The sequence below is a fragment of the Elaeis guineensis genome, chromosome 3 (genome assembly GCF_000442705.2).
Source record: "Elaeis guineensis isolate ETL-2024a chromosome 3, EG11, whole genome shotgun sequence".
NCBI lineage: Eukaryota > Viridiplantae > Streptophyta > Magnoliopsida > Arecales > Arecaceae > Elaeis > Elaeis guineensis.
In genome coordinates, this window is record NC_025995.2 from 21,796,197 (window position 1) to 21,812,389 (window position 16,193).

General features: G+C 36.1%; 1 protein-coding gene across 1 annotated transcript in view; it reads left to right on the forward strand.

Annotated features, from left to right (window-relative positions):
• Window positions 1-16,193, forward strand: part of LOC140856213 (folate transporter 1, chloroplastic) — a 54,139-nt gene that overhangs the window by 1,347 nt on the left and 36,599 nt on the right. Inside the window, exons 2-3 of the mRNA XM_073253355.1 lie at window positions 268-339; window positions 7,150-7,240. Of these exons, the coding sequence (XP_073109456.1) occupies window positions 268-339; window positions 7,150-7,240 (163 nt within the window). The remainder of the gene's footprint in view (window positions 1-267; window positions 340-7,149; window positions 7,241-16,193) is intronic.

Genomic DNA, 16,193 nt, shown 5'->3' on the forward strand with positions numbered 1-16,193 from the left:
TATGTGGGTCTCCTAACTTATTGCTAAATTTCATGTTTGTGGTGCCAAACACAATTTTATTTTGATCTCTTCTTAAGATACCATTCTTTTATTTGATTCTTACAATAAAAATCGGATGCCAAAATGCTTGTCTTTCAAACTGTTCAAGTTAGATGCTTAACTTCCTTTCTTATAAATCACTGTCTATTTGTTATTTTGTTTGTGTACATCAAACATTAACTAGACATGAAAGCTTGTCTATTTATAGTTATAGCAGAGCAAGCATAGGTACTGCAAGGGAATGATGGGCAGCTCAGCCCTGGATATCATCTTGTTTCAGCTGCAGAAGCAGGCGCTTTGGTTAGTACTTGATCTGCTTCTTTGTGATCTTATAGTTTCTGATGTCTTGCAAGATGTATGTAGTATGAATGTATGATTATCAATGAGCCCTTCAATTAGTTCTGTGTATCAGACATCATATGCTTTTGATGTTTACACGTTGATATGTCTAATACCAGACTAACTAATGTATTCCATCTCGTTTCTTCTTTCTATTATTGATATTTATGTTATTACTGCTGAATCTTCACATCATGTTTCTTTTGGTGGCTTAGCAACAAAATCATTCTGAAACTGTAATATGTTGGAACATAAGTATTCATTTTCATGTTATTTACATGGGGCCAGCATGCTAGAGTCTTGGAGGTTTGCTAACTTCGTGCTTGTTTGGTACTCAATCTGTTATATCATAACTAAGTCAAACAATGTTCAGTCTATCTAGTGGCCTCTCTTATAGCTCATTGCATTTTGTTTGGTTGGTAACTGGTAAGATATCAGGTTGATGGTGTTAAAATGCAAACACAAATAACTATGAAAAGGAAAACTCACTTGTTCTTACAAAATGTAGAATACCTACAATTTTGATGCAATGGCAAAATGAGGCTCACACCCCACCTAACGTTTATTAGTATATCTCATATACATATCTTGTGCAAGGGCTCGCATGTCATTGGCATGGAACAGCTTGCCCTTGGTTGCTATGAGATGTGTGGTGCCATGCCAATACTTTGTGCTGGAGGAAGGGGGATTTGCAGAGCCTTTTTGGTGATGGATGAGTGTATTGAGCTGCACCTACTCATTTAAAGCCAAACCAGCATAGGTAGATCAAGTTGTCACTTCTCGATGCTGTGCAGCTTGCCATGCAGAAAGGGACTCTTACATTGCATAAATAAAAATGGTTTTACTTAAAGCCATGGAATTATTAAGCAGTCCATATAAAATAAAATACAGAAGAGTGAAATGTTGTCCTTTCTTATACATTTTGCTTCTTTTCTTACATGCACTTAAAACTTAAAAAATTATTTCTATTAGTTTTTGCTGGATATGAATGATCAAAATTGATTTGCAATGAATGTCGACAACTTCTGTTCCACTTCAAAATTTCAGCAGATATCTAAGACGATGAATAGGGACCAATATTGATACTCAGCTATATTTTTCTGAAAGTCTACCATCAAGACAATAAAACATAAAGAAAAAGGATGAAAAAAATAATTTGGAGGCCAAAGTAGGCTGCAGGGCCTATGGCCTTGTCAGAATGCATAGGTCAATATCATTTGCTGATACAAAGGACAATATGGTATGTGAGACAACATGCACCATATACATCCTAGGTTCATACATGTTTGAAAATTAATGAGGAAGTATGGATATTGATACAACATAAAAATATAACGAGATACGGATATACCAATATGACAAATCCTGTAAAAATAGGATAGAGTATATCTAGGATACAGCAATAAATTAATATTATCTTTGATATATATTCTACAAATTATCCAAAGAAGCATGATTGTTTATCATAGAATCTTGAATAGTAATATTCGACATGCACAAGTTCTAAGAGAGTTCACAAAAATGAAACTTAATAAATATTTGGGAAATAAATCTAGTAAACATGTCTAAGTTAGTAGACATAAATGCAGCAAACATTCTTTATCCTTGAAATATGAAGCATTGAGGCAGCAACATAATTAAAAGAAGTGCTGCATGCTAATGAGAATTTAAATAGCAAAATATAAATAATAAGAGTTCATAAAAATGAAAACTTAATAAATATGTGGCAAATAAATATAGTAAACATGTCTAAGTTAGTAGACATAAATGCAGCAAACATTCTTTATCCTTGAAATATAGAAGCATCGAGGCAGCAACATAATTAAAAGAAGTGCAGCATGCTAATGAGAATTTAAATAGCAAAATATATAAATAATAAAAATTGTGGCAGCAAATATTCAGCGAGTCAGCAACAAAATTAGCATAAATACAAAATCTAGAACCAAAAAAAGTAAATGCAGCAAGCCACAATACAATAAAAATCTCTTGTCCAAAAAATGCAGCAACATAAACAAAATGCTGCATCATAATAAAATCATATGATAAAATATTATATTATCTCCAAAACATGAGATTGGGGCGCAACCCTTCAATTTGCCATGTACCTACAAATCTTGTGATACACATGGATGGGGAATACCAGAGCTCAAAGTAAAGAAATGGGTCTCTAATCATGGTAGAGATGAATGAAGGAAAAAAGCTAAAAGAAAGTTCTGAATGAAGAATAAGGGAAAAAACCTAACATCAATTAGGGCTTGGGAGGGCAAAAGAGGAACTTTAAGTATTTGGGCATGGAGACATATCCAGGTCCAAACCTTCTTGACCCAAGCCCAATAAACCATTATTATATTGATAAATGCCCTGGAAGTATACTCAAAGTATCGTGGAAGTATCCAGACATTCCACGATTGTCCAAATCCTATTTTAATTTAAAAAAAATCAGGATACTTCTTTCCCATATCCGATCGTATCAGATCAGATGCGTATCTGAGCCATATCTGGGCCATATCTGTATCTGATATGCATATGATATGGCCATGGGTGGTGTTGTGGAGTATCCATGCTTCCTAAACACTCAATATTTCTAAACTTGGTCATAAAGAGGGAAGGATTCAATGTATTTACAGAGATATATGTTTGATACTTATTTGAAATGAGGTTCGCTACTTTATTTGGTAATCAGAGTCCATCAAACAATCAGAGTACTTGCTTGCACAACTCATTACTACACAGTCCATTATCAGCAATGCCAAGTCGTTGTGCATAGCTTGGCCTCATTCTGGCCAATCTTCTTCATATCACCTTCATGAAATAAATGTTGCATTATTTGTGCTGGCAGCGGTGTTTCCTGCCCATAATGATGCTGTATAAGCCAGTGCTTATAATTAGCATCCCAATGTTAATGCTACAAGCATAATAGTTACAATTCGTTCTTTAAATGTAAAATAATTGTTGAACCTTAACTATGTATGTAAATTTCTTTAAAATATGCAATGCACATGCTGAATTGTGAGATATTTAGGATGATTTACATTATTTTTATTTCTAAAGATCATTATAAGTACCTTACTATTTAAAACAAATTTATACTCCATTATAAAACAGCTAAATTGATTCCTTGTTAGAAAAGGAGTTGAAGGAAGCATCTCTTAGTGTGTCAGCTACAAATCTTTTTTTAACATGACTTTGCCGGTGCAAACCAAGTCCCTACATGTTACAGAATGGTCTGTATATAATGTCAATTCCTTACTACCACGACATGGTATGGATGCTTTATTCCTTAGCCTAGACGGTATTAGTGAAATGTAACAAGTTTCTCTTCTTTTACTTTAACAACATGATATGAAATACTACCTTGTGACATAAAGAGGTGCTTGATCAACTTATTGTAGTAGTCAAAGTGCCAGCCAAGTGTGATGGTGGGAAAAATGGTCAAGTCCTATTAAGGACTTGTAGTTTCTGTAGGTATTGTATATATGAAATTATGAATTTTGTCCACAACTTCCCATTTATCTAAGGCATACTTTGTAATTTGAATTACTCAAATGAACTATACTTTTTTGGTGAGACTATATTCATCAAAGGGACATTGTCCAAATTTGGATGATGGTCCCAATCATGAAAATGTCTCTACTCATAAACTAGACATCCTGAGTTAAAACAGAAATAACAGAATTGTGAGTACCTGACTTCTGAGCCTTAAAATCAAGAACACTCTTTTTTTAATTTCATCTTATAAAAGAGGACCCTTGATTAAGTAGTTTTGCTGATAATATATGTAATGAATGCTGGTTAATGTACTTAAAAGACAATAGGCTAAGGGTCTTGGTTGAGTTGGTTCCTTGGGCATGGAAGCCTATGGCCCTCACCTTCAGTGTCTTAAACAAATTATGACAGTTTCTTATGTTGTCCTTGTTGCTGTCGCTGTTCCATCCCCCATGGCCACTGCTTCTATTTATAGTTAAAGAGGTGGTTATTATTTCCATGAGTTGGTGGAAGTTGTCATAAGCTATCAAAGAGATATAAATCAGTTGTCATCATAGGATATCAAATTGGTAGTTGCCATAGGCTATCAAAGTAGTAGTTACCATACACTTTCAAGAAGGTATTTGTCATAAGCTATCAAAGAGAATTATCGAAGGTTGCATTATTGCATAGGCTATCAAAGATAACTTGGAGTAATTATGATAGGTTGTCATTGATGCTGGCAAAGTTATATTACTGCCGAGATTTGTCTGTCACAGACAGAAGATATCAGAGCAAAAGCAAAATATCTCGTCATGGACATTGTAGTCATAGATGATAATCATGAATTCACCATAGACACGATGAGATGAAGGTGTTGAAGATGTCGATTGTAGATGAGGTTGCCAAATACATGGATCACGAACTAGATCGCCAAGAATATGAGTTGTATGCAAAGATGTTGAAGTTGTTGACCACAGCTAAGGTCATTGAAGATGCAATTGCAAATGAAATCATGATAGCATTAAGCATTGTAAAAAACTTCACTCATCACCAATTTATGAATTCATTAGATATGAACTATGGACGAATTTGGTAAATAGAGGTCAGTTGCAATTCATACAATCCCTGACAAAGGGGGTTGTCAAAGGACAAGAGCATTAGAGATGTTGAATGCTGGCATAACATTGGAGACAATAGCCATAAACTCATGGTTGCTGATCACATTTCAAAGCTGTTTGAGGTTTGGTTATTGCTGAAGTTATCAAAGCTGCTGGCTTCTCATGAAATCGCCAAAATAATAGTTCCAAATGAAGCTGATCTTGATTTGGCATGTGCAAGGTAGCAGTGTATTGGTGGCCATGCAGATAAAATAGCAGCCATGAACCTCCTAGGGTGCAGACAGCAATATACTTTGTAACATATCACAACTGGCTTGTATAGATATCTTGTGCATTGCATGATGATAGGAACTTTAAATATGTAGATTTGAATCAAACTTCATGGATTAATGCTTGTAGAGTATTTTTGATGTCTATAAAATGTCTACTTGTTATGATAATATTTTATGCAAATACTTTGGACAGCTGGAGTAGGAAACATGCTGCATCCTGTCTGCCTTTATGTTTAAGCAGAGGACTTCATTAGATTGGTGTTTGGTTGAAAAAGATCACTCTAGGTATACCTGTTTTTATGCAGCATAGTTTGAAGTCAGCAAGAAATTGGGAAACTTCCAACAGCTGGGTTAGCCACTGAAAACCAACAACCTATGTATTCCATTTGCATGCTACTCTTATCCTCCATGAAGTGACCCTGCAAAAGAATCAAATTTCACTTGTGATAGCATGGGAGCTACCCCATTTACCGCATTTTCATATCCCAAATGGTTGACCACTCAACTTCAATAAGAAATGCAAATTCATTGATGGTATTGTGGTACATGACTTTTAGGTCAAGGAAAAGAAAATTCAAAGAACACTTTTAGGAGTGCCCTCTACCATGTGCAAAACTTGCAAATGGATGTCACTCTGAAGAAACTTTCATGAATGGTTTACTGTACTGACCTATACTGGATGTACCACATCGTAGCAGTATGGTGCCAATATGGTATGAGGGCTCGAAATCATATGGTACTGATACATGTTACAACTGTTGTCTAACCTCCAGCAGCACACCATGTGTACGGTTGGGGGTATACCATGCCAACTCATACCGTACCGATAAGGCACTAATACACTGCCCAATACCAGCAGAACAAACCTTGATACCTCTGTTATTTCTTGAAATAGCACTAAAACAGAAAGACCCCCAAAGTGCAGCAAGTCCTTTGTCAATGCTCTTTTAACACGTTCTCTGGGAAAGTTGGCGACCTTTCATTTTTGTGATCTTGTGGTTCTGGAGCATGGTCTGCAGGTTGCTTTCTGTTTGGGAAACCCAAAATAAATGGACTTTACTTTTGCTAATGAGATATATGTTGATCTTGATTTTCTTCATTTTTTTTTTATTGAGTCACAAATTGGTGTTAGACTCGACAAAAGATTTAGGTGCAAAAGCATGACAGTGGAGCTCTCAAAGAGAAAAAGTGGACCCAGAAAAATTCTTTTCATAATGTTGTTGAATTTCAAGGAAGTCCTAAAAACATCCTGATGGTGGCCAATGTTTCACTGCATGGTACTTACCATGTTATGTGATGGTATGCCAAAGCTTGGCATGCAGTGGCACGATATGCGGCATGCTCTATTGCTGAAAAAAGAATACATTACAATTGTGAATGCACAAGATGTTTTCTTTTATTTCGTGATATATCAAAGATATTTGAGCAAAGAGGCTTGAAAAACTTAGGAATTGCATAACAGGGCAAGATATCGAAGAGGCTACGGTACCTTGGAAATTCGAAGGTTTAGATAATTTGGGGTCTTTGTGCTTTTCTAGACATCTATGGAACAAGGAAACATAAAAAGAGCTTTTTCTTGTAATGGGAGAAATTTAGTCTGAGTTCATAGTTTGTCAACAAAGGAAATTCCTCTCTGTTTTCTGGAACCAAGGAAAAGGTACTAGAATATAACTTCATTTGCTGTTTGGGTTGTGAAAACTTTGATCCTCAAGAATGCTTAGCTTGAAAATATGATTCGATCAATCTCTTTCATGTATATCCCTTTGTGTTTGTCCTCTAGTTATGGTGGTGCATTTGCTCTGTAGCAGCCTAATATTGTGATAATTTTTCTCACTGCTGTCATCCATCTGACCATATTTTTCCAGGGTTATTCTATAGCATATGATAAGATAATTTTTCTGATGACCTGATAGGTATGCTTGTGTACGAATCCTATTTGGCTTGTGAAAACAAGATTGCAGCTTCAAACACCCCAGCATTATCAACCATATTCTGGGTTCTCTGGTATGCCTTTTATTTTTGTTTTTATTTTTTATTTTTTGGCATACAACTTAGGATCATTGAATGATCAAAATTCCCTTAGATTCATAACTACGCATGATTCTCTTGGAATGATTGTTGCCACTGCATATCTTTTCAATGTGTTGCTAAGTTTGCTAATCACTTGGCACATTCCTTATTTTTGGTTAAAATCTTAATTTTGGCATTTCTAATGGTCTGTGAGGGAAACTATTTACAGATATCATAATGAGGCTGATGTCTTACCTTTGACATGAAGGCCCATAATTAAACTAAACAATGTAAGATAATTGTCATAGGTGTAACTGGAGTATATATTGGCTACCTAGTCACCCATTCATGATTTGATTCATAACCTGATTTACATTTTTTTTAATTTAGCATATTCTTACCTCTAAATTTGGACAAATTGGGTAAAGCTAGTTGATGGTAATTTCTAGTCATTTTATGGAGGGTGATGTGGATGCGAACTATTTCTCAGTTTAGTATGTAAGCTGGGCACTGTTTAGTATTCTTTCTGGTTTCATGTGAATAAGAAGTTGTTTATGAATAGGTAGGTTGATGGTTTTACTGTATTTTTTCTTATCAAGGTATGGGATTGCCTTGGCACAAACTACATGTATAGGGGTTGCCCAGATTTTTTGTACATCCTATTATGTTTGCACCAACGACGCACTGGCCTCAACTACTGATTTCTTGGTCTTTGATTGAGACTCAATGTGTTTTCTGGTCTGCCAAGATTTTTCATACATCCTCTTATGTTTGCATTAATGATGCACTCAGGGTTCGTCGTACCGGATCGAACCGCCCAGTATGGGGTGTACCTAATCGGATTGGTGGCCAGCCGATCCGGTTCGGCCGTTTTTTTTCGAAAAAGCACTCTGAACCGCACCGGTTCGGTGCGATTTGGCTCCATACCGCCCAAAATCAGGTGGTATGGACTGGTACGATTTGGTTCGGCATTGAACCGAACTGTACCGACACCCCACGTGAACAGGGGGAGTGGGGCTTGGGCTGTCTTTTAGTGACAGCCAGGTGGGTTCTCTCTGAGAGGCTCGAGAGCTCTCAGAGAACTCCTGAGGCATCTCAGACTCAACGAGACGTCGAAAAAATAAGAAAAAAAAATTCTGTCAAATTGCAGCACTGGTTTGAGGAAATGTTGATTTTTGGTAGGAAATAAGGTAATGTGTTATTCTTTTAGTAAATATTTTATTTTTTATATTTTTGTTGTTAAAAAAAGGATAAGAACGAATAAGTATAAAAATAAGAAATCATGTCAAAATTTTGTGATTTTTGTATGATTTGATCATATGCGATAAGTCTTTGAAAGATCTACATGATGACACTAAAATCGTTAATTTTCATTAATTATATATTTTTAAATATTTATATATATTTATTCATAAAAAAATTATTAAAATAATAAATTCAAAAAAATAAAAAATCAGAGTTTCAGAATTATGTTTAGAATGTTCAAGCTACTTAAATCTAACCTCGATTTTTTTTGAAATATTTGAAATTAAAAAATATTTTTTTATAATTATTTAAATAATAAAAAATATTATCAAATAAAAAATATGTAAAAATAGTGTTATATTTTAGTTAATTCAAAATATTATTTGAAGCATATAATATTTTTTTGAATTTATAAGTTTTAAAATTATTATTGAAATTGTTTGAATTTATATATAATTTTTTTAATAATCATTAAACTATCATGTTTTGTTATACTTGCAGATATTTGTAAGAAAAAAAATTCAGAGCATGACGTTCATTGACTTTAATTAATTATATATTTTTTAATATATATTTATTCATTAAAAAAATTAAAAAAATTAAAAATCAAATTTTTTTTTAAAAATTAAGAATCATGTTTAGAATGATTCAAGCAATTGAAATATTTGAATCTAACCTCAAATTTTTTTAAAATTAAAAATATTTTTATAATTATTTAAATAATAAAAAATATATAAAATTAGTGTTATATTACAGTTAATTCAAAAATATTATTTGAAGCATATAATATATTTTTTTGAATTTATGAATTTTTAATTTATATGTAATATTTTTTAATAATTATTAAACTGTCGTGTTTTGTTATACTTGCAGAAATGAGTAAGAAGAAAGATTCAGAGTGTGACATTGGTTAAGATCATGGCGAGATGCTCTCGGTTCGGCATCATTAGAGATGCAAATGGTGCAACACAGAGTTCAAGGGAGGAGTGACTAGGTTGAAACAGCATCTGACTGGTGGTTATCATGATGTGTTTATGTGTCAAAAATATCTGCAAGAGGTCCGACAGCTGATGAAAAAATATTTTGCTGATTCGAAAGCAGCGAAGGAAAAGATAAAGTAGAAAAGGACGGAAGTGGACCGTTGAGCTGCAGTCATTTTTTATCACTCTAGAGAGTCAGAAGAAGCTTTCGCTCCAGATGATGAGGAGGCACAAATTGAGGCTGCCATTCAGGCGAGCTTAGCTGATCAATACCGGCAGAAGGAGATGGCCTGATATAGAGAGCGATTTGGACATCATGCTACAAAGCAGGATCTGGATCAGCAATCAGTGGGGGAGAATTCGAGTTCAGGAGGACTACCTTAGTCAGAGAGTCTGATGGTAGAGGAAGCAGACAGCATGTCATCTTTGTTGGGAGCTTTTGACAGTAGGAGGTCTTCCAGAGATATTCCAGCAGGAGCCACCATCCATGATTTGGATCCACATGCTTTGTCCAGCAATGATTCAAAGCAGCAGAGGATTGACACTGGTGAAAAAGGATAGGAAGGATATGTGGCGAGCTATTGGATCATGATTTCATTTCAGCCATATTCCAGTAAATGCAGTAGTCAATCCTTACTATGGATCTGTCATTTCAGCCATAGAGGCTGTCGGCCAGGGTGTAGATCCGTCAGGACCTAAGAACATTTATGGTCAACTTCTTGACGGTAACAAAGAGGATCTGCAGAGATAGATTGTTTCTTACAAGAATAAATAGCCTACATACAGACTAACAGTGATGTGTGATGGTTGGACTGGTCCTACTAGATAGAGCATCATTAATTTTTGACGTACTGTGATGGAAAAATATTTTTTCACAAATTAATTTATGCTTCACATAAGATACACGATGCCACATATATCCTTGGTCTGATGGAGGAGGTGATTGATTCAGTGGATGAGCAGTATGTCGTATAGGTCATTACAGATAATGGACCACAATATAAGGTTGTCGGAGAGTTGCAGATGGAGCAGCGATCGCAGATATACTGGATTCCATGTGCTGCATATTGCATTGATCTTATATTGATGGATATTGAAAAAATTTGTAGGGTGCAGCAGGTAGTGAAGATTGCCCAAACTATTACTAGATTCATCTACAATCACACATGGGTTCTTTCATTGATGCGGACATATACTGAGAGAAGATCTTACGATCGGGTATCACACGATTTGCTATCAACTATATAGCACTTGATAGTCTTCTTCAAAAGAAAGCAGTCTTATGTCAGATGTTTGTTAGTACCGAATGGCAGGAGAGCAGATATGTGAGGGCCGGCACTGATGGAAGTCATGTGGAGAACTTGGTGACGAGTCAGTCATTCTGGAGCGGGTTAAGAAGGTAGTGAAGGTTATTAAGCCATTATATATGGTGCTTCGCGTCATGAACAGTGAAAGATACTCCCAGATGGACTTCTTATATTACATGAATGAAACAAATCGGTGAGAATGATCCGAAGCATGCTCAAGAATTCATTAACGTCATTGAGCGCCGTTGGGACTATCAGATGGGTAGAGATTTGCATCTAGTCGGTAAGCATGGATTCAAAAATATTTTAAAATATTTTTTTATACTTGTAAAAGTGTACTTAATCAGTTATGGAATATATCTGCAGCTTATTTTTTGAATCTGAGATTTCAGTATACTATTTCTGAGATAAATATGGATAACGAGCTTCTTGCTGCTCTTCGTAATGTGATATATAAGATGGTGTCCAATGCAGAAATCGCATCATTGTGTCTGCAAGAGGTATATTAGTTTAAACAGATATGATTATTCAACTGAATTTGATCTGTACTAACGATATATTTATAAATTTAATAAATATATTTTTTACTGACGAAACAGTTTAGAGAGGGATCAGACAGTTTTGGAGTTCATCAGCTGTCGTAAGTAAAAAGCAGATGAATCCAGTAAATTACATATTAATAATGAGCAGCATAGATAGATATGTAATTTTGCTTAATAATATCATAAAATTTGATTTGTAATTTTGCTTTTGCAGCTGATGGTGGATTCATTTTGGAATGTCCGCAGAATATTTGAGAGGTGTGGCTGTCGTATTCTTTCTCAGACGGTCTCTGCTAGTGGCTGTGAGTGCAATTCGTCGACTTTCACTTATCCACAGCAAATAGAAAATGTCTGATACAAAAATCCTCAATGATCTTGTATATGTTTACTATAATCTGATGTCGAGACTAAAATGCATTTAGAAGGAAGTACAACTGAAGTATACTGATCCGATACTAGATGATTATGCTGACGAGGATGATGATCCGATCATCGGATGGCTTGTAGGTCAGCAGCAGGAGCCAGAGCTGATGAGCCGAGGTTCCTCCACAACCCCAATGTGGTAGCTAGGGAGATCAGGGTGGATCTAGAGCAATGGGCAGAAAGAAATATTCCACATAAGATTTCAGCTGATCAGCCACAGTCTGAGGGATACAGGGGTCTCATTCATACATGACTCGATGTCTGATACATCCTCGCAGATGTTCGAACGACAGATATTTAGACAGGTCGACAGTCAGCAAGAAGAATCCATCCTTCCAATCACAGAAAACTCAGTCACAGAGGGGCACAAGGGGAGAAAGAAAAGACAGTTGCATGTGCGCCACTCTCGAGAGTACAGGAGCAATCTGGCTCAGATTCGAAAATCAGGGAGAGTGATGATGAGATTGGTAGTAATAGTCATGGATCTGATGATCAGAGAGGAACTGGAGGATAAGAGATCACTGTTTATGAGACAACCATAGGATGATATTCGATTCACCGGTGAGTCCCAGTTTACACATGCCACACAAGATAGAGACCATGGTGGACAGTCGGTAGAGACCGTGGGAGCCGATTTCATATAGACGACGGGCTCCTAAGATCGTCCGCACACGATGCAGCTGCAGATGATCTTACACGTGGAGTAGGATCTATGGATGTATTGGATCATCCTCGCATTATGATCTATTATCTGCAGCCACCTTATGATCCATATGGATATGGTGCATCCGAGGCATCGTCTTTAGTGGTTACTATCCTATGCAGTCTGGAGTATCTTACGGATTAGATTTTGCTACCGGCATATTCGGATGGACTCCTCTACAGCCATACCATCATCTCGAGGATACTTCTCAGAGTCAGAGTTTGAGTGAAGATCTAAGATGTCTTACAATCAGAGAGGATGCCTTATGGATGAATATGCAAGAGTACAGTGCATCTTGGTTAGAGGGTTGGACTGATGTTTCTCCAGATTATGCTAATGATCCAGATATCTACGAGCGTCACAGACACTCACGAGAAATTAGATGTAGAGCAGATCTTTAGGTTAGTATATCATTCTTTGTGCTTTATACTTTAAAAATTTAGATACATTTTAATGCACATTTATATATATATATTTTAATTTTAAGATGATATAGTTGTAATATAATGTAAATAAATATATATTTAAAATTTTGGATCAAGAATCCCTGTACCGCTATCGAATTCAAAAATTGAATCCAAATATGTCAATAATATACGATATAATGTAATTTTGGGGTTGTATTTATGAAATAATAACATGAACACCAAAAAAAAAAAACAAAAAAAAATTGTACCAATAACGAACCGGTATGCCGAAGCGTATCATGTGTCGGTACGATATGGTATGGTACCGGTACTGTACCATACCGGTCTGCTACTGGTACGGGGTCCGGTACTGATACAGCGGACATTGGATGCACTGGCCTCAACTACTAATTTCTTGGTCTTTGATTGAAACTCTATGCATTTTCTGATCCTATATGTCAACCAACTGTTGAAGTATGATGTATAGTACGGTGTTATTCCATGCCATGGCTTGGTACAACACAACAATCTGCCAAGTATTGGCATGTGTTTGTATTGTTCTAGTGCCTTGTTGGTGAGGCACTGGCTTTATGCACGTTGTGCTATGCCATGCTGACCAGAACTTTGCCTTGTTGGTAAGGCATTGGCTTTATGCACATAGTGCTGTGCCATGCTGACCAGAACTTAAATCCATGACTTCAATGACTACATCTATAAAATAAATGTTGGAAAAGTTCTATAGGATTTTTTTTATTTTCCCAACATAATAAGCTGAAGTACGCATAGAGCATCCCTGTTGTTGTAAGCTATAGCCTCCTTAAGTGCAGCTATAGTGTGGTTGCTGCCTGCGTTTGAATGTTGAGATTGAACTCTCCTTTGAATCATGTTTACTTGGCTGCTGGCGGACATGAAGATGCTTGACACTTGACAGATTAGTGAAGGGGGGAATAATTTGTTTGTCTAACCGTAGAACTCCAGGCTGAGGGTTTTGGTTTTATTTTTGAGGGTTGCGACTTTATGGGCGGTCATTTATGCTGCTGGTAGACATGAAGATGTTTGGCAGATTGGTGAAGGGATGATTCATTTGTTTCTCTAACTGATGGGCTGAGGGGTTTGGTTTTATTTTTGAGGGCTGAGACTTTATGGTGGATATCATTTATTTGGGACCTAGAATGCCTCATCACCTTTCAGTTGGCCATGGGATTTCTTGGATCTTCTCTAATCGTGCTATCCCCATGGTCAGAGTAAATATTACCTTTGCCTTCTGGATCAATGAGCAGATATCTCCTTTCCTTGATAGCAGAGAGTATGGATGGCTGGACAAGTCACTAATTCATAATTTGATTGGTAGCTTAAAATGATATATCTTTGGTGTTACTAACTTTAGCACAATTTTAAGTTTTAAAATTCTGTGAAGCATTATAGAAAAACTAATTCTCCTGAGATGATATTTATACTGACATTTTGTTAATTACGTGGCTCTGGACATGTTATGTATATGATTTTAGTGCAAATTCTTTTAGAAATGACAGCCTACATGTCTCAATTCCCTTTTTTGTGTCTTGTCTCTACCTATCCTGTGGATCAGTTTCTAGAAAAAAAACGTACGATAGTAATTTCTATGGCATATGACAGAGAGATGGTCTCTCATTCTAATATACTAATCACCTGAAGTTACTTAGCTTAAGAAAACTCATTGCTAAAATACGGTTTGAGTTTTTTCGTCTTGCAATTACTCCATGCTCCATGCCTTCATTTTCATCATGAGTTGACACCATGTTCCATTCTTTTCCTAACTCTTATTTGGCTATTGGAGTGTCATTGATGGCCCAAGACAAGTTGCAACAAAGAAAAACAAATGGAATATGACGATCCAAACATCTTATTCTGTTAGTTTCATGTTGGTTTCTTTTGATTAGTCCCACCTCTTAAAAGGCAAAGTACCTATGGCAGGGGTAGTGTGAGGACCTTTGTGGCTGTGTAGTTCCTTGGTTATGTTTGGATGGATAGATCTTGGGTACATACATAGGACCGAGAAACATAAATAATACCTTTTGGTATGCTTTTTTGGGCGAGGCCCTGAATTATTACAAATGATATCAAAGCGAGTCTGACTCATGAGCCATGTGGATTAAAAGACACTACAGCACGGGCTCATTTGAGATTGACTCTCGGTGGATCATAGTATTTATGATTGGGTTTGATTGCATTGGACCCTTAGCATGGTGATGATGCCAAGATTTAAATGGAAGGAGTGTTTTAGGACCTATGTTGGCATGTGTTCGGTCTCACATTGGTTATGCATTGAATAGATTTTGGGTAGACATACAAGATGAAGGAAACCAAACAATACCTTTTGGCTAGTCTTTTTTGGGCAAGGTCTTGGGTCATCATTTTAGGTAGGCTCTTTATTTTCTTCAAGTACTATTGCTTCATTTTCTATGCTCTTAGATGAACTACCCATGCTTTTCATGTGCATCTTGTGCCTGATGGTAGTTTAAGTTAATACATTAGTCGTTGCCTTATTCTTGATAATAAATGTATTTCATGAGCCACATAAAGTGTTAAAGAAGTCAAGGAATATGGAATTGGAGTGTGTAAGAATTTTATGATTTTAGAAACTAGTGTAGTGCACAAGGTTTTACGTCCCAGTGGGATGGGAGCTGTCCCATCCATCCTGTCTCATTCCTATGAGAAAATGGGATCGGGATAGAATCGAAACTCTGAAACCTATCCACACTAGGAGAGAAGAAGAAAGAGGAAAGATGCAGACAAAAAAAATGAAAGCAAAGAAGAGGAAAAAATGAAAGAACAAAAAGGAAGGGAGAAGAAAAAGAAAGGAAGAAAGGAAAGAAAAAGAACAAGATGCCGATTGTCATGGTGGTGCTTGGTTGGAATAAAAAGAGAATTATGAGATTTATGCTCTGCTGTAGGAGGAAGGGGCATAGTATAGTTGCAATCTATATCAATATATCGCTCCAAGTATCAATGATTCTCGAGTGGCTCCTAAAGACAACAGAAGGCCGGGAGTCATGGTGAAATCTCTTCTTCTTCTTTGATTAGGTTTTGGCTCGTTTCAAATCTTTGATTTTTTTTCTTTTTTTTTTTTATTGTAGGAAAAGGAATCCAGAATGGAACTTAAATGGTTGTCTCTTAATTATAGGCCCATCAAACATGCTCTTTGAGAGAGAGTCCTGCAAATTTCCCTTACTACAGTCCTTTTGATATTTTAATGAGGTATTTAATTCGATGACTTAAAAGTTGTTGAGGTTAACATGGTAGAGGTATCCATATCTCTTTCTCATGTGATTGTACTTTGAAAATCAAATTAAAAATCAAT